Source organism: Rana temporaria, chromosome 1 (assembly GCF_905171775.1).
Source record: "Rana temporaria chromosome 1, aRanTem1.1, whole genome shotgun sequence".
NCBI lineage: Eukaryota > Metazoa > Chordata > Amphibia > Anura > Ranidae > Rana > Rana temporaria.
Window position 1 is genome coordinate 86,287,055 of NC_053489.1, and position 20,249 is coordinate 86,307,303.

The 20,249-nt window shown below is 42.2% G+C and overlaps 1 protein-coding gene across 4 annotated transcripts in view; it reads right to left on the reverse strand.

The window, feature by feature from the left end:
- Nucleotides 1-16,089: 16,089 nt before the first annotated feature.
- The window catches only part of PIK3R1 (phosphoinositide-3-kinase regulatory subunit 1), a 101,379-nt gene continuing 97,219 nt past the window's right edge, over nucleotides 16,090-20,249 (reverse strand). For all 4 annotated transcript variants that reach the window (XM_040339889.1, XM_040339900.1, XM_040339917.1 and 1 more), the window contains one exon: nucleotides 16,090-20,073. In XM_040339889.1, the coding sequence (XP_040195823.1) occupies nucleotides 19,884-20,073 (190 nt within the window). In that variant the 3' untranslated portion in view covers nucleotides 16,090-19,883. The remainder of the gene's footprint in view (nucleotides 20,074-20,249) is intronic.

Here is a 20,249-nt window from a genome sequence, read left to right on the forward strand (position 1 = left end):
AACAGTCAGTACTATCAGTGCCTAATGGATTAAAACCAGTACCAGCCTAAAGGCTTATTCACACTTTCAGGCTACTTAGCTATCATCAGTCCAATGTATGGTAAAAATGGGGTCTATGGAGTAAGGCTTGGCTGACCAATACGGTGACAGGCTATGGTGATTGGAGTAAGAGTCCAATGGGCAGAGACAACATAAGGAATAGATATACAGAAAATACTTATTTTCCACCATAATTTGCAAATAAATTCTTTCCAAATCAGACAATGTGATTGTCTGGATTTCTTTCCACATTTTGTCTCTCATAGTTGAGGTATACCTATGGTGACAATTACAGGCCTCTCTCATCTTTTTAAGTGGGAGAACTTGCAGAATTGGTGGCTGACTAAATACTTTTTTTGTCCCACTGTGTATAGTCAGGATTAAAGCAATATGAAACCCAAAATTGTAAAGCATTGCAGCTTACTGACACATAATTTTGGCTGCATTCATTTTCAATTCTTTTTCCTTTGTTTCCTCCTGGTGATTTGGCTAGTAACACACATCCTGTCTTTGAGTGGCTCCATTTGGGATGAGGAGAATTGGAGCCACCCTTGGGCAGCAGCATTGTCTATCTGGAGAGAAGGTAGTTTTAGATGCATTAGCAGATTTAGATGGACTTGACTAATGTAGCCGGGTGCTGGGCTACAACAACATGGCGACATTGCTCTTTATTTGTCTCTCACCCTCTACTGTGATATTAATGTTATGCTGCACCATCCTCCTCCAGTCAGCAGGGGGAGAGCTAGGGCCAAGCAAGCCTATAGACTTCTATACAGAGCGATAAGAATGCTGGGAGTTGTAGTTTGAGACAGCAGCCATATAATTGCTACAATATAATGGTTACATTACAGATCCCAGTGTGTATTGTTGAACAGGAGGAGTGGGAAGGGGATTTTTATTAAACTGCTCAGGAAAGTTCTTCCTCTTGGTATTGAGGGAGCAACTCTGTCTGGATATTTGCCTGCCAGCATGAGACCATACCAGCAGAGATCTGAGCCTGACATTGGGAGTGAGGACACTCGGGGGATGAGCGACATCGCCCACATCACAGCACCTGCACCGCTGCAGCAGGGAGACTGACTGACTTGCCTCACCCTCTGCTTCCCACCGCTGATCACCAGAGGCTTTCTGGGAGAGGGTTGATACTGCTTGCAGGGACTGAGCCATTGAAAGCAGGACACCAATTGTACCCAATCAACACGGCACTTATTCAGAACCAAGACCTCACCTATACCGCATTATACAGAACCTTTGCCCCATCAGAACCACATCTACTTTGCACCCAAGATTATACCGTTCCTATACTGTACTTTTACTGCATGCAGGTAAACTGCTCTTAAAGGGACCCCAAGATAGCCAACAAAAGAACATTTCAAATAACTGCTCCTCCCATTAAAATTATTTAAGGCTGTTACTGATTAAAATTTTTGTGTTTGATTAATCGATTTTTTTTTTAATCAATTAGTCGACTAATTTCGATTAATTATAACGCACACACAGATCCAACTACTTTTAGCTGATCTCCTTGCAGGCTGATTCCCAGTGCAGGTACCAACCACTGGAAAAATGGATAGCAGGATACAAAAAACACAAAGGCAGCGCTCGATGGGAATAGCATTAAAACTTTTATAGTCTTCAAGTAGGTAACCAAATAAATATCGCACTGGAGATAAAATCGATGTAGCTACATAAACTGTAAAAATGGTGCGAGCAATACCAAACGGTAGCAAAAGCCAGTGTCATCTTAGGAGCATTATAGGCCCCCGGGCAATAGAGTACACCGGGGCCCTGTCTACACAATTAAGCACGAGAATTTACTGACAAAAATCATGAAATTTACTGGCAGAACCACATTTTTTTACTTTCACTGCAAAAAAGTACCTAAAATTACAGTTTTCAGTGCCAAACAATGAAAATGTCAGTATTTAAACTATAAACACATAGCTAGTGCTATTAGCATGAAGGTCAGGTTACTATAACCCAGCCTGCATAGAGTTTCCTCTTACATCAGAGTCTGCAGGATTCCCCCTTACAGTGAAAGGGAACTCTTATGTAAAGGGGAACGCTGCAGATCATGATCTAAGGGGGAACTCTGATGTGGAGGGGGGCTCTGGTGACAAGAGACCACCTTATATCAGAGTTCCCACTTACATCAGGGTCCTCAGACTAAGTTCCCCCTTGCATTGTAAGGAGGAATCCTGCAGACTCTGATTTAAAGGGGAACACCAGGAACTCTGATGTGGGGGGCACTCTGGTGACCAGAGACCACCTTCCGTAGAGTAAATACACTAAGGTAAGGGGGGGTCACTATTTTTGTATTCACTCCCTCCTTACATCACTGACCTCCTCTCAGGTGCACCGTGCAAGGCTCAGTCAGATGGCTCCAGCTTGGCTGCTCTGATTTTATCCTACAGTCTCCCCATGTCTGACTTCTCCCGTGACCCCCGTCTCGTCGGCACTCCCACTCCTGACTCCTCTCCAGACTCTCCCTCAGAGACTGTAGACACGATACAGTTCTACAGTTCTGACCTTCCGCTCTCCACCATTTTTTACTGGGGTCGCTGGGCAGCTGATGGGGCCCCCAGGCAAGTGAGGCCCCCGGGCAACTGCCCAGCGTGCCCAATGGAAAAGACAGCCCTGGCAAAAGCAGTCATAAAAACATGTAGCTAAGTATGATACTGGTATAAAAATGTGTACGATACCACTGCTGAATCCAGATGAGGAGGGCTTAAAGCGGGGGTTCACCCTATTAAAAAAAAAATAGGACTAGACATAAGATGACATTTGCCACCCAGATCAGCATAAACAGTAGCAAAGCCGTCTCAAATGCAGCAGTGAGCAGTAGTAAAGTTTAACCTACTAAGTGCTAAAATTATACTGCCAAAGCGCATTTATGGCAGTGATGCTAGTCTTACACCAACTGGGTATGCCCTGTCCAAAAGAAAAGGAGGATGGCAGCGGAAAGGACAGGGGAACAAAAGGGCCTTAAATAATAATTTTAGGGCTGTGGAAATTAACTATTAATTCCTCGATTAATCTTGAATCTTTTTGATCGATCAGAATGTTTTTGATCGATCAGAATGTTTTTGATCGATCAGAATGTTTTTGATCGATCAAAATGTTTTTGATCAATCAAAATTCTTTTGATTGGTACTCACCTCTCCGCCGGATTCCGGGCCTTCAGGGAGTTCCGTCGGAGATCCGGTGACATCGCGGACACCGGCGGGGCTTGCCGTGTCCATCTGAAGGGCTCTTTTGCTGTGCCTTCATATCTGCATGCCGGCGGGCCCTTACTATCTGCCACACGCATGGGCTGTTACACTTCCCTCTATCACTTTCATCTATCAACCTGGGATTCTACAGCCATCCACTGGGAGTTCTGATAGTTCCCTTCAGGGGACATCTACATGTCGACGGACTGATGTTAAAGCGGTGGTTCACCCTCCTTAACATCATTCTAGCATTACATTCGGCATTGTAGCGCGAGCTACAGTATGCCGGTCTTACATTTTTTATCCCCGTACTTACTGTGCTATTGTACATTGAAGATTCCGGGGAATGGGCGTTCCTATGGTGAGAGAAGGTGATTGACGGCCGGCCCTGGCACGTCACGCTTCTCCGGAAATAGCCCAAATAGGCTTGGATCTTCACGGCGCCTGCGCATAGCCTGTGCGCAGGCGCCGTGAAGAGCCGAGACCTACTCCGGCTGTCTTCGGGGAGCGTGACGTGCCAGAGCCGGCCGTCAATCATCCTCCCTCTCCATAGGCACGCCCATTCCCCGCGGGAGTCGGAATCTTCAATGTGCAATAGCACAGTGAGTACGGGGATAAAAAATGTAAGACCGGCATACTGTAGCTCGCGCTACGATGCCGAATGTAATGCTAGAATGATGTTAAGGAGGGTGAACCACCGCTTTAACATCAGTCCGTCGACATGTAGATGTCCCCTGAAGGGAACTATCAGAACTCCCAGTGGATGACTGTAGAATCCCAGGTTGATAGATGAAAGTGATAGAGGGAAGTGTAACAGCCCATGCGTGTGGCAGATAGTAAGGTCCCGCCGGCATGCAGATATGAAGGCACAGCAAAAGAGCCCTTCAGATGGACACGGCAAGCCCCGCCGGTGTCCGCGATGTCACCGGATCTCCGACGGAACTCCCTGAAGGCCCGGAATCCGGCGGAGAGGTGAGTACCAATCAAAAGAATTTTGATCGATCAAAAACATTTTGATCGATCAAAAACATTCTGATCGATCAAAAACATTCTGATCGATCAAAAACATTCTGATCGATCAAAAAAATTCAAGATTAATCGAGGAATTAATAGTTAATTTCCACAGCCCTAAAATTATTATTTAAGGCCCTTTTGTTCCCCTGTCCTTTCCGCTGCCATCCTCCTTTTCTTTTGGACAGGGCATACCCAGTTGGTGTAAGACTAGCATCACTGCCATAAATGCGCTTTGGCAGTATAATTTTAGCACTTAGTAGGTTAAACTTTACTACTGCTCACTGCTGCATTTGAGACGGCTTTGCTACTGTTTATGCTGATCTGGGTGGCAAATGTCATCTTATGTCTAGTCCTGACTGTTAATCACCGTTGGTAATTAATTTTATGTTTGCCCAGTTACCAACCATATTGGGTGATAATATATTAAGTTTGCCTTTTACTACCTGGTTTGATGACTGTTTTCTTTAAAATAGCACTACTATTACTTTCAGTATTTTCCTGTGATATTATATATTTGTATATTCAACGTCGTGTGTTAGAGGGGCTAAGGTTTTTGAGAAGGTCGAGGAAAAGAACAGAGGACCCATCCGATCCAGTGCCTTCTACGGGGGTAGTGCTACACTGACAAATGAAAGCAGAACTCAAAAAAAAAAAGGAATAATAATACATTTTGAGTGACAGCACATAAACAATGATTAAATACACACAAAATAGGGAAAAAACATAAATACAACAAACAATATATAAAATACCGTATTTTTTGCACCATAAGACACACTTTCCCCGCCCCAAAAAATGGAGGGAAATGCCTGTGCGTCTTATAGAGCGAATATAGACCAGTTCTTGTTTTTTTTCCTCCAAAGCTTGGGTGCATCTTAGGCACCGTACACACGACCGAACATGTCTGCTGAAACGGGTCCGCGGACCGGTTTCAGCAGACATGTTCGGTCGTGTATACGGCCGACCAGACAGGTTTCCAGCGGACATTTGTCCAGCCGACCGCTTTGCAGCGGACAAATGTTTCTTAGCATGCTAAGAAACATGTCCGCTGGAAGCCTGTGCGTCGGACATGTTCAGTCGTCTGTACAGACTCACCGTACATGTCCGCTCGGCCGCCATCCCTCGCATGCGTCGAAGTGATTCGATGCATGCGTGAAAGCATTGACCTTCCAGGGCCGCGCACGTCGCCGCGACGGCGCGGCCACGTCACCTCGGATCGTGTACGCACGGATTTCTGTCTGATGGTGTGTACAACCATCAGACAGAAATCTCCGGGGGGAAATGTCCGCTGAAAACGGTCCGGCGGACCGATTTCAGCGGACAGTCCGTCCTTCTGTACGAGGCCTTATGGAGCGAAATATACAGTAACCAAAGCACAAAAATATACTCCCAAAAACAGAACCTCGGTTTTCAGCAAATCTGACAATTTTCGATGATGAAAATAAATTTGCCAAGATCACTCATTGTATCCCTATGTAAAGGAGAAGTAGGTTCTGTTCCTGAGTGAGCACTTGGATGCCCTATAATTAGCCTAGGATTATAGATAAGGGGTGTTCTGGGTGTACAGGTGTTAGGTATGTAATTTGTAACTGTACAGTTATTATAACACCGGGACATGTGATAACATTGCACAAATATGAACAATTTATTTTTATTACCTAGACAGTTCTTTATTTATTAAATAACATTTGCTGTACTTTATTAATGAGATTGTAATTAATTTTCACAATGACACCAATTTATTTGTCTTGTTGCACACAGAGTAATGTATCACCCAGAAAACCATATCCACCCCCACACACATTTTCGCTACAGCGGTATTTAGTATATGCCAGTGCATTTTGTTGCTGTAAAGTGCAGTAAAATGTGTTTTTTCTATAAGGCCCCTTTCACATTGGGGCGTTTTTCATGCGGTACAGCGCTAAAAATAGCGCTGCTATACCGCATGAAAAATCATGCCCTGTAGTGTTCAATGTGAAAGCCCGAAGGCTTTCACACTGAAGCGGTGCGCTAGCAGGAGCGCTCCAAAAGTCCTGCTAGCCGCATCTTTACCGCGGTATAGGAGCGGTGTGTTCACCGCTCCTATACCGTGCCTTCCCATTGAAATCAATGGGAAAGCGCGGTAATACCGCGGTATTAACCCTTTTTCGGCCGCTAGCGGGGATTAAAACCTCACCGCTAGCGCCCGAATATCGCGGTAAACACGACGGTATAGCCTCGCTACAAATAGCGCGGCTATACCGTCACCGCGGCTCCACGCTGCAATGTGAAAGCAGCCTAACACTATAATGTAAATCCAGCCATACACATAGGTCTTCTATACTATAACCCTGGGCATCATATACTCTGCTACTAGATCACAATTCGCAATTTTTGCATATTTCCTGATAACATAGCAAAGGGAAACACCAAACTTTATTTTCCCTGCAGACAACCAGATCCACTTTGAGCTATAGTGATGGGCAGATCTATTGGATTTAATTGTATCCACCTAAATACCACCAAAAGAAAGCTCTATTTGTGTAAAAAATTCTAAAAATGTAATTTGTGTATAGTGTTTCATGACCGCGCAATTGCCATTTAAAGTAGCACAGTGCTAAATTAAAAAAAAAAGCTTTCAACATGAATATAGTAAAACCTTCAGGAGGTCAAGTGGTTAACCACTTGCCGCCTGCCATATAGCAATATGATGTCGACAAAGTGTTTCTGTTATCCTGACCGGACGTCATATCACGTGATCAGGATAACAAACCAGAGCGCAGCGAGACGATCGGACATGCTGTGTGTCAGTCTGACACACCGCAACTCCGATTGTGGTATGGAGCCTCTGAAAGAGGCTTCTTACCATGTGATCAGCTGTGACCAATCACAGCTGATCATCGCGTGAACCAGGAAGTGCTAGTAAACGGACGGTTCACGCTGACAGGGAGAGGGGGGGGAGGGGGTCTGGGCTGATAATCAGCACATTGATTATCTGTGCAGCCCCCATCAAAGGTGCCCATTAGCAGCCAATCAATGCCCAACAGCTGCCTGTCAGTGTCCCACAAAGAACGCCTGTCAGTGCCCACAACAGTGCCCATAAAAGTGCCAATCAGTGTCCCGTCAGTAATGCCTGTCAGTGCCGTTCAGATGCAACTCAGTAATGCCTGTCAGTAGCTCCTCATCATTGCTGCCTATCCAGTGCCGCCTATCAGTGCAGTCAGTGCTCATAGTTTTTTTTTCTCTTTTTCAAAATTATCATTTTTTTTTGTTTACAGCACAAAAAATAAAAACTGCAGGGGTGATCAAATACCACCAAAAGAAAGCTCTATTTGTGGAAAGAATTTTTGCTTGGGTACAGTGTTGTATGACCGCGCAATTGTCATTCAAGATGTGGCAGCGCTGAAAGCTGAAAATTGTCCTGGGCAGGAAAAGGGGACAGTGCCTGGTATTGAAGTGGTTAAAAAAATAATTTCAAAACTAAAATATACCCCCCCCAGCCCACAACTTTAAAAAAATATGTTTATGAAAGTTCAGTTATTTAAAAAGACATCACTTTTCCCTTGTGGATTGTTCTTGCCTAGATGTCGGAGCTTCATTTTAGTATTTCACTGGACAGCAGTTTCAGTGATTTCCTAATGCTCTTCGCATTGTGTGTTTACTTAAACCAATAAAGAATGTGATCCATGAATTAGGAAAGAATTTGTATTGGCCAGGATGTCACATCTAACCATCAGGTGAAGGACAAACTCTGGACATCCCTGCCAAACCTAACAAGAACACTGCAGTAATCTGCTTTCTCCCAGAAACGTTGTATTACAACATACTGAGATTCATTTTCTGCCATTCACTTCACAGGAAAAGTCCTTCTGAAGAGACAGACATGCCATGTCTGCAAGAATTTATCTCTTAGGCCCCATTCACACGTGAGCGCTTTGTCGCCTGAAGCGCGACGCTCCAAAACGCTAGAGGGGAAAAAATACATTATTCTCTATGGAGATGGTTCACATCTCCACTCCAAAACGCCTGACGCCGAACGCCTGAAGCTCAAACAAGTTCCGGACCCTTTTTTGTCGCGCGAATTGGGCGGGTTTTTGAGCGTTTGTATTTCCCATAGAAAGTAATGGAAACGCTCGATTCAAGCGTCTAGCGCGACAACGAGCGTTCCTACGGGCGTTTTGACGCTTTAATCAATAGAACATTTCACCCAGGCAGAAGATAAAAAAAATCTACAAACATAGCAACAAGTGATGAAAAGATGATAATTTTTCCTATTGGCTAAAATAAAAAACGTCGAAGTACAAAAACGTCGGACGACGATGTATACAAAACGCCGGAAAAAACGACCAAAAACTTGCCGCGATTGTGCAGCGTTTTTAACCGCGTTTTTTACCGCGATTTTTTGCAGCGTTTTTTCACGATTTTGGACAGGTCTAGTGTCACCAATTTTAAAAACAGAAAAATGCCCAAATCTGCCTAAAAAAAAGTCCAAGAAGTTGTTTGAGCTTCAGGCGTTTTTGAATTTCTGGCTTTAGGCGTTTTGTAGTGGAGATGTGAACCATCTCCATAGAGAATAATAGATTTTTTTTTCCCCTCCAGGCAGCGTTTTGTAGCTTCAGGCTTCAAGCTACAAAACGCCCAGGTGTGAATGGGGTCTTAGGCCCCTTTCACACATGCGGACTGTATGTCCGCTTTTTCATTCATCCGTTTACGGGTGAAAAAGGGACGTACATTAATCCCTATGAGATAGCGGGTGTCAGTGGATGAACATCCACTGACACCCGATCTCATCAGTGTCCGCAATCCTCCGATTCTGCAGATGGGGGAAAATCCTATTTTTCCACCCGTTTGCAGAGCGGATTGGGTGAACACGGACAGACGGTCCGTGTTCATCCGATCCCCCCATAGGGGAGAGCAGAGATCTGACAGGGCGGTCCCTGCACAGTGTGTGGGGACCGCCCTGTCATCTGCCGGCTCAGCGGGGATCAACGGAGCGATCCCCGCTGAGCAAGCGGATACACATGTACAGATCCTCACGGGATCCATACATGGGAAAGGGGCCTTAGCCAACAAATGAAAGAGCAGTCTTCATTTAACAACTACCAAGAAACGTATGTTCCTTGCAACTGCAGGAACTGTGTTCATTCTCTAGGTAGGAGTTTCCAGAATCCTCATTCCCCTGCTCCTGTAATTGTCACTCGGATTCTACACAGAACTTGAAGCAGACTTGAGTAGGAGAATATTTAGGATATCCTGTTTTCTTGGTTGCCTTACTGATCATGCGAATACAAAGTATACAGATCAGGAGGCCTGGCGTCAATCTTATGCTCGTCTGTAAAAGCGTTAAAACAGACAGCTGAATTACTAGCATCCTCAGAAGGAAGACAGCAATGACACATTTCCCCTCAGTGCAGGCTATCTGTTAACCACTTCAATACCAGGCACTTACACTCCCTTCCTGCCCAAGACAATTTTCAGCTTTCTGCGCTGTCGCTGTTTAACCACTTCCATACCGAGCCTATTCTGGCACTTCTCTACTTCATGTAAAAATCATATTTTTTTTCTAGAAAATTATAATATAAATTATACAATATATATATATATATATATATATATAATATATATGTTTTTTTAGCAGACACCCTAGGGAATAAAGTGGCGGTCATTGCAACTTTTTATCTAGCACGGTATTTGCGCTCTAATTTTTCGAACACCTTTTTCTGGGGAAAAAAAAAAACGGTTTCATGAATTAAAAAGTAACAAAACATTAACGTTAGCCAAATTTGTTTGTATAATGTGAAAGATGATGTTACCCCGAGTAAATAGATACCTAACTTGTCACGCTTTAAAATTGCACGCGGTGATACATCACATGTGTGCTTTGAATGGCGTTTACATATGTGGGCGGACTTACGTGGGTGTTCTCTTCTGAGTGCGAGCACACAGGGTCAGGGGCGTTTTAAATATTTTAGTTTTTTATTTTACACTTTTGTTTTTGATCACTTTTATTCCTATTACAAGGAATGTAAACATCCCTTGTAATAGGAATAGTGTGTGACAGGTCCTCTTTATGGAGAGAGGCGGGGTCAATAAGAGCCCACATCTCTCCTCCAGACTGGAAAGCATGAGATTGGGAAAAAAAATTCACGATCTCACGCTTTCAGCTGCGATTGCGGCTATGTTTACTTCCGGGTAACATTGCACCCGGGCCTCCGACGATCACCGTAAATCTCTATCCTCCTCATCCGTCGGCGGCCGATTCGTTCTCTGGGCCTTCGATTGCATGGGACAGCCCGGAGAAGCACCAGATGGCGGCTGGAAGGGGGGAACCGCCGCCATGATTGTTCTTATTGTGTGCAGAATCGCCGCCTGAATAGGATATCTGAATGATGCCTGTATCCCCCCCTAAAGTCCAGGACGTCATATGACGTCCTATGGTAGGGAAGTGGTTAAATGACAATTGTGTGGTCATGCTACACTGTACCCAAACAGAAATTGTATGGTGGTATTTGATCACCTCTGGGGTTTTTATTTTTTGCTAAACAAATAAAAAATAAAAATTTTGAAAATGTTATAACAAACAAAAGAAAAACTTTTTTTTGTTATAAAATTTTGTAAATAAGTAACTTTTCTTCTTCACTGATGGGCACTGATAAGGCAGCACCAATGAGGTGGCACTGATAGGCATCCCTGGTGGCACTTGTAGGCATTGTGGATGGGCACTGATTGTCAGCTGCCTGGGCACAGATTGGCATTTCCCTGGTGGTCCAGTGTGGTGGCCACCCCTGGTGGTCCCGGCGTCATCATGGTGGTCCTGGACAGGCATCCGAGGGGGGGGGGCTGCACTGATAAACAATCAGCACAGTCCCCCCCCCCCCCCAATCGGCTCTTCTCTACTCATGTTTGTCAGACGCGAGTGAGGAAAAGCCGATCAACGGCTCTGCCTGTTTACATCGTGATCACCACGTGATCAGCCATCAGACTGACACACCGCACCACCGAGCACCGTGATGCGCGCCCCCAAGGGCACGTGGCGGCTGTTATCCTGCTGGACGTCATATGACGTCCAGTCAGAATAACTGAACCACCACCCGGCCATTTTTCTGCTATAAGTCGGGTAGGAAGTGGTTACAGTAGAACTAGACACAATTTTTTTTTTTTGGACAGAGTAAGGGAGCGTTACAACCCCCATAAGTTTGTTTTTCCATATGTGTTCTATTGGGGAGATATACCCATAGACAAAACAGAAAGTGTCCTCATTGGAAGATTTACCATTACTTTTCTGGGGACAACCCAAAATTTGGGGCTCCCTTTACTTTCACTTTTGATAATTATGGTAAGGGAGGACAAATAGAGCTGGCGAATCTCCCTAACGGGGGAACAGACGGCCATAAAAACCTAATAGATGATCTAATCTAGGGGTGCAGTGGACGCAAAAATAACCCCCAGCATTAATTGAACAAAAGACACAGTAGGGCTTATTTTGGGGGTAGGTCTTATCATGTAATGTGCCGTCTTCTCTCCCTGCCTGACAGGAATCCCCAGTGTGAACTGAGTTAAAATGCTTGTAAAATCCTATAATCCACTCTATTACAGTATTATATAATGTACAATGTGTGTATTTCTGTAATATAATTGTATCAAATACCTTCGTTATAGCGCTGCTCTGTGCTTCTGTGACCCGCTGGAGCTCTCCTCCCTGCAATTATATTACAGAAACGCACACATTGTACATTATATACTACTGTAATAGAGTGGATTATAGGATTTTACAAGCATTTTAAACTAGGGCTTATTTTCGGGGTAGGGCTTATATTGCAGCCCTCCTGGAAAATAACACTAGGTCTTATTTTCTGGGAAACACGGTAGGCACTAGCAATGATCACTGCCTGTGTTGATGGGGAAAAATCAGGAAAGAAAATGTACATCATCTATGTCCAAACTTCGACAAATTGTATTTGGGGGGTGGGTACCTGGTTTTGACAGGTAGCCACTCCCACTTTTTACCCAGATTGCCTAGCTGATCAGGATTAGCAGGTATTTTTCTGTACTTGGTGTAAAACATATTTAGCCTGAAAATACTTGCAGGACTGGTAGGGGAGGCAGACAATTATTGAGGCAAAGAATTAGCAAAGTTACCAATCAACTGAAAAACAGGTAACACATCATGCCAATTCTGGGTGATCTGAAGTGGTCACAATGAATGACATCAGTACCGAGTTTAGAGCTACTGAGTGTAACATGACCTAAGCCACCCACACATGACTTTGAATCTGTGTGCTGCAAGTTTTGCTTTCCTAAGCTCATAGGTCAGTTTCTATTGACTTTTCCACCCATTACCCCACAGCTATTTATTCATAATTTTAGGCATGGAGTGACTTAGTGCAGCCCATTGCTTTCAATTTATATATATATATATATATATATATATATATATATATATATAGAGAGAGAGAGAGAGATACAGGCATACCCCACTTTTAAGTACACAATGGGACAAGAGCATGTATGTAAAACGAAAATGTACTTAAAGTGAAACGATACCTTTTTTCACTTATAGGGTGTAGTGGGGGGTCAGGGGGTGTAGTGGGGGTGTTAGGAGCTGTCGTTAAGGTCTCAGGGGCTGTAGTGGGGGTGTCAGGGGCACACTGTAACAGTGCAGGTATGCTCTCTGAGCTTCAGCTCCTTCTACTGCGGCTGCAAAATGTCTGTACAGTGCTTGTAAGGCACTTTACATACACTCACAGGTATGTCCTTACTCGCGAGTGTATGTAAAGTGAGTGTACTTAAAACGGGGTATGCCTGTATATATCTCAGTAAGCAAGAGCTGTGTTTAGAACAGAACACAAAAAAAAAATATATATGCGTGTAAATCATATTTTTCCTGTATTTAACATTGTGGGAGCAAGAAGAATCATTGTGTGTGATATCTGCACACTATATGGACCACCCACACTCACATTTCATTGGACAGGAACTTTGACAGGAAGATCCGGCATTAATACATTAGTACTGTACCCTTAAAGTGGTTTTAAACGCTTACACATACCCAGTGAAGTGACTGACCTTAGATAACACAGGAGATTAAACAAATCCTCCTACATAAGTTGTACCCGTTTATCTACAGTATTCTCTACATCTGTTCAACGTGCTGAAGTTTGTCTGAGGGTTCAGAGAAAAGTGGATGGAGAGCTGAAGTTACACTCTGCAGAGCTCAGCTCTGAGCTTATTGGAGGGAAGGAACACCCCCCCCCCCCCCGTCACACAGGAACAGAGCTGAGGCCATCAATCAGCTGGAGGTCCCTCCCCTCTCATTTCTCTTCAGCTCCGTTCACACATGAGCGATTAGGATCACGGGCAGAACCACCCCTATTCTGCCCACAATTCCAGTATCACGGCAGAATGCGTTTGCAATGCCATTATTTCTTAATGGCACCCCAAACAGGGGTGATTTTGCCACGATTTGTCGCTCGGTACAATCGTGGCAAAAAAAAGACACAAATGCTCCTGGCTCTGTGCCAAGATTTGATACACAAGCTTCTTTTTGAGAATTTTTGTAGCAGATGGAGGAATATTCAAATGATCAAGTAAAAAAAAAAAAACAACAAGCGGCTGCAGCTGACGCCGCTAATCGCTCAGTTGTGAATGGAGCCCAAGTGTCAGGAAAACTTGTCAGGTGATTCATGCCGACAGCAGAGGAATGAACAGCAGACAGAAATTACACTGAGTGCTCTTAACCTCATCCCATCCGACCACTGCATATATACGGACGGGTGGGTACTTCCTCTCCCTGAGTGGACTTTCAGGAACGTCCCTCAGAAGAGGGATAGCGCCGCATGATCCCGATGCGCTTGTGTCACCCGGACACAGCGCATCTCCGATCGGCAGGAGAACTCTGCGATTGGCCATCCTAAAAACAAGACGGCTGTGTCCAATCACAGCCGTCATGTGATGTAAATCGAGCCAGTTGCTAGGCGATCGGCTCTCCTCTCCTCACACGGAAGTAGTCAGTGAGGAGAGGAGAGTGGATCTCTGCAGCCGGCTGGTGATCAGTGAGTATGAGCTGTTTTTTTACACACTAATCACTGGCTCAGTGTCCCCACACAATGTCTCCAAAATAGTGTCCCCACACAGTAAAAACATATGTAACAATAAAATCACATGTCCCAGTGATCATCTGCACACATATGTCCGTGATCACCTGCACACAATCATCTGCGTTCATATGTGCGTGATCACACAAACCATTATACACTCAACTGGATTTTTTTTTACCAAAGACATGTAGCAGAATACATTTTGGCTTAAATTAAACGACAAAGTTTGATTTTATTGGATTTCTTTTACAAGAAAAAAAGTTCCCAGTATTGAAGTGGTTAATGGAGACAAGTACACACTATAGAGAGATATGCTTTGTTCATATTTCATATCTGAGGCTTACAACCACTTTAAAAAGAGGACATAACCGCCATTACAAAATAACGGGCAGACAACGTCATAGTTTTCAAAACAATCTTTATTTTGTTTGAAGGTCTAATACAATGTTTTAAAGCAACTTAAAACGAGACACAGAGCTTTATCAAAGCTATAGCTCAAAGTTTCAGAGGCACAACTTTATTAAATTGCCTTGTAAAGGCAAAGTACTACTAACCATCCTTTCCTCCCCCAAACAAAAGACCAAAGTATTAATGGTGTTTAACAAAGTTAAATTTCTTTAATGTTTTATAAACATTGAACAGAATTTCTGTTTGAAATAGGAATAATAAAAATAAAAAATAATAGCAGCACATTGGGCAGCTAATGCAGTCGTACGATGACACGTAATCATGAATTTAGTGACGTAGCAAGTCATAAAGAATAACGCATTCAGCTGTTGATATAAAATTTGGCATGTTTTGCTTCTGCCAGGAAATGAGCACAAAAACCGCTCAGTTCCAAAGAGAACCTGAACACCACATAAAAAAAAAAGATGTGACCAACACAAAATACCATGAGTACCCGGGCCTACAGGTGACAAGACAGTCGCCCAGATTTTGAAATTCATAGGAGATGTCAAGTTCAGCTCACTGTGTAATACAGAGGTGCCTTTATATGAGAGATCTTCTAGAAACATTCACAAATATAAATGTAAAACATTTTAGACATGAGTTGGAACTGGAGATATCGACGGTAGCATACAAAAAAAAAGTCACTCCACGCAACATGCTTCAAGCCAAGTTATCTCTGAAAACAGGTGCAAGCCATCTATTTAAACCATTAGCATGGTCTCTGTTACATTTTTTTTTTTAGAAAGCGAAAAATAAAAGGAGACAATAGACACATAGGTCGGTCTAAGGCTGAATTCACACCTAGGGATTTTGTTGTGCTTTTTGCAGATTTGCACTACAGCTGAACTAACATGGTTTCCTATGGAACACGTTCTGTAGAGCAGATCTGCAAAATGCCAAAAGCACTAAAATTGCATAGGTGTGAATCAAGCCTAAAGCCTCGTTCGTACACACGATCGGATTTTCCACGGACAAAGTGTAGGATATTTGACAAAAGGGCGTTGGCCGTGAACTTGTATTGCATACACACGGTAAAGAATTGTTGGCCACCCTTTGGGCAACTTCTGGTATTGTTGCGTTATGGTGAGCATGCGTGTTTGTACTTTGGATTTTTTTCGACGCCACACATTTGTTGTGGGAAAATTTTAAAGCAGGCTATCCCACATTTGTTTGGCGGAAAATTCGACAATTGTCCGATGGAGCATACAAACAGTTGGATTTTCTGACAACAGCCTGTCATCACACAATTCCCGTCGGAAAGTCTGATCGTGCGTATGAGGCTTAAGGGTGGACTTGTATTTTTTTTTTTTTCAAGAGACAACTTGGTGAAATCTGCAGTGGTGTGGGGGAAAGCTTTTAAAATATGCTTTTCTTATACAACATAAGGATAGCACACCTATCAATTCACCAGGATACAATAAAGTCACTATGTCATGAGGCAGAAAATTGCATCATATGACGGCAAGTGCATACAAGAAACAGGCCACGTTACCTAAAGTATCATCTTTACATAAAAAAAAAAAGGCCTGCTAGCACCACTTATGGCAAATCGGTATACTTTTACATTATAATGTACATTCTAATTTTGCCAAAATTACAAAAAAAGAAGGAACAGAGGAAGCAAATTCTCACGGGTAACCACAAAACGAGCAATGTGCAATACCCATAACAAATCAAAAAATCCACTTCCACAGGTCTTGAAATCCGATTGCTTGCTTTGACTTCCACTGATTTTTGCATATGAAATAAAGACCAAAGTCTTGCATTCAGCTTGCCACTTGTAATGGTACATTTAGATATCTTATGTTCCAACCCAATCTAACTTATCTCGTCATATAGTTTACCTTACATTTTAGGTACATAGCTTTAAGTGTTATTTACAATATGAAAAAAAACAAAAAAACAGTGAGCTTTGGCACTCCAGAAATTGCTTAAAACTTGAACATCAGATTTGTGTTGAGCACCGAGGGGCACGTAGCCCAGCTTATGGCTAGATTGCTGAAAACTACTCATGCATATTCACAATGATTTCATAGATTAAAAGGACTACTAAATGTAAAAACACAAGTTGTCATACAAAAAGTTTTTTTTTACATTCGTAAATACAGTTAAACTGTCTGTAAAACCACTGTATGCAGCCTCTTCTAGGCAGTAGTTCACTAATAAGAGACAGCAATAAGCTTCAAAACACATCAATAGGTTAATGATCTGACATTCTGCAACTCTGAGAATTTGGGCTGATCTGTTTCTGAATGCAAGATGTCTTAGCATAGCGTCCCAACTGGTATTTTACTTTTAGTAGCCCTTTAAAATTGCTCTCCGCCAATTGATCTCTCTATCCTTCGCAAACACATTATTCACGTCGTTTTGAAAGAAAAAAAAAAAAAGTCTCTGCTGAAACGATTGCGCATAGTGTTGTGCTTCAGAAATCAGCATGGTGTACCTTAAAAATAGAATGAACAGTGCATTTCATAAATGTGGATTTTCCTTTAAATGTAAAGAAACTTCCTTTCAGCTATTCATGTTCTATTACCGGTATGAGAGATTATAATAAAAAGGGGAAAAAATATGGCTTAAATCGGGAAAAATAAAATAAAAATCAAGTATGCTTTTCCCGGAGTCTTATTGAGAACTGCATATGAAAAATAATTGTCTTAAAACCTTAAAATTATCAAAAATGTTTATAGTTCTAGTACCAAACATCTGCTTTTATCATTGTGAACCAATGATACAGGGTTACTATCCACGCTTACACTAACCGTGCCATATGATTTCAGCACTTTACATTTCTGAAGAAATTAAAAAAATTCAGGATTTAGAGGTTTTAAAAAGTTTAACACGATGGCATTAACACGCAATTGATTTACATATTGCGGAAGCAAAAAATACGTTTGTTAACAAGAGTAGGAATTAAACAAAAAAATAAAGTCTGAAAAATCCACAGACCCCAGAGTAAAAAGTTTTTGTGTTTTTTTTTTTTTTTTTAGAATACGCCATGTAGTTCGTATAAACAAGTATGTGTCCAGGCCTCGAAAGTTTGCAAGCTATTTGTGAGTCCTAGAGCACCGACAATGCACAATAACTGAATATCGCTGTGGGGTACTATTCACCCCGGGTCTTACGTGTAAAGCAATGTACAGTGGCTAAGGTACGGTAGTCAAATAGCCAAAAAATATATTGTGTCAGTAAATACAAGGCAGGCAGTTGTAAATACTATAGAATACAAAACTTGAGCAGAGTGTACCACTGCTTGAAACAGCCACCAATCAAAACAAAAATTAAAAAAAAAAAAAAAATTGACCTGTGTCACAGCAGGGTTAAAAGTGCTAAAAATGGTAAAATGATATGGTGCAGCCAACGACACTTTGTATCCTACAGTATGTCACACTCATCTGGAAGTCATTCCATTAAAATCTTTGGATACCAAAACTGGGAGGACAGAAATTCTGATTCAGAAAAAAACAAAACAAAAACACAAATTTAAATCGAGGGCGCTGAACAAAACCAATTCGATAACCATGGGCGTCCCATAAAAAAAATTGCCCCCCCCCCTTTCCTTTTTTCCAAAACACGTTTCAAAGTTTCTTTTAAAACCATTGCAGTGACATCATCTTATGGCAGGATTAGCATGCTACACATTGAAATGATGGGTCTAATCTTTCAGAATGAACGGGAGAAGGCAGAAAGATGTTTTGTGCGTGCTTTCTACCTAGTTAGAAGCAGTAAGGACAGAGGACGAGAATGCCCTAAGCACATTACCGAAAAGAAAAAAAAAGTACCATAAATTCGAAACAAACCATTATACAACACTGTCAAACGCTGATTCTTTGTTATATATTTATATATCTTCTTTTTTTTTGTGTTTTTTTTTTTTATTTCTTCTTTATTAAGAAAGCAGCTTTGAAGCTTATTAGGCACTGCCCAACAATGCATTAAATCAAATATTTGTATTGAACTCTCAATCTTTTTTTTTTCTTCTTTAATCTTGGGCTTAAACCAAGTTCTCTATACATTGTATGGTAAAATAGCTCTTGTTTTAAAGTTCCTTGATTCTATCCACTACGACCACTCTCCTCTTTCTTTCAACATACTGCACAATTCTTTAACACGGGAAAAAAAAAAAAAAAAAAAACACACAACAAAAACTAGAACAAAAAAGGTAACATTTCACGAATAGAACGGTATGTTATTGATACGTATAAAAAAAAAAAAAAAAAAACAACAGCTTAAAGAAAAATGGATGTTGCATAGCATTAAGGATTTAGCAGTCAGCAAAATAAAAAGTAGACAGTTTGGTATTGGTAGGTTCCATTTTGATAGCTATTCCCCAGTTGCTATGTACATATATATATTTATTTATATATATACTGTTTATAGTCTTATTCCATCTTGTCATCATCCATGTTAAATAGGTTCATTTGATTCAAGACTAGTCTCAATAAAACACTTCCTGGCACTTTTCTGCATACACTTGGTGGGGCTGAATTGTGAACCAGTGTCCTTTATGCAGATTTCTCTTTAGAAAACCACGAAAGTGCCATCCGTTCTGCTACATATTTGTGTTTTCGGTTCGGAAACTGAAACAATCTGCAAGGCTGTGTGGGTAGATCAGCTGAGCGCTAGGCCACAAGTCCTCCAAAGGCTGCAATGGAACGTTGTGTGTCCCCCTCCCCGCCCCTCCCCCCAAAAAGAAATCAGTACTCTACTAACAAAAAGACACCTTGGCTTCTTGGATCTGCGGTGACCAACATTCAAGCTGGTAAAGCTTCAAAAGAATGTAAACAAGCACCATGGTGAAGGCCTCGAGGAACCTGCAGGCCTGGGAGATAGGCTTGTAATACCATATCTTTCTGTTGCTGTGCTTCTTGGGTTCTTTCAAAGCAAGCACAATAGCTTAGAAACATACATTCACAGCTTAACACTCATCTCCTGCTTCCATGGCGATAGAAAGCTCTTTTCTCATCTGAAGGTAGCTTTGATACTGCAGCTCAATCTTGTGAAGTAGGCGGACGAGGGAGCTTTAGGATTTTATTTTATCCCTTTTGCCGAAACCGGCATCAGCTTAGTTGATGAAGGAGAGTCTGTTAGGTGTTCATCGCCTTTGCTGTGCATATACTGGACATGCTAGTGTGACGTTCAGAGAGTCATTGTGCTGTACAAGTGACGTATGTTGGTAATGTAGCACCAGTTCTTTCAAAGAGTTATACAAGTTGTATGGTTCTGCAAATCCAAAGCCTGTAAGGGTCTTGTTTATGACACAGTGCTTGACCTCGCCATCCGCTCTGCAAAGGGAATAAAAAAAAAAGATCTATGAACAACCTTGATACTGAAGAAATGTAAGGCAGCACAGAGCATGATTTACATAAACTGGAAGAGACATTCGTTTATTGGGTCCCACCGCAAACTAAATCTTTGGCTCTAAAATCATACAACTTCGCTTGAACTCGGATTTGGTGTG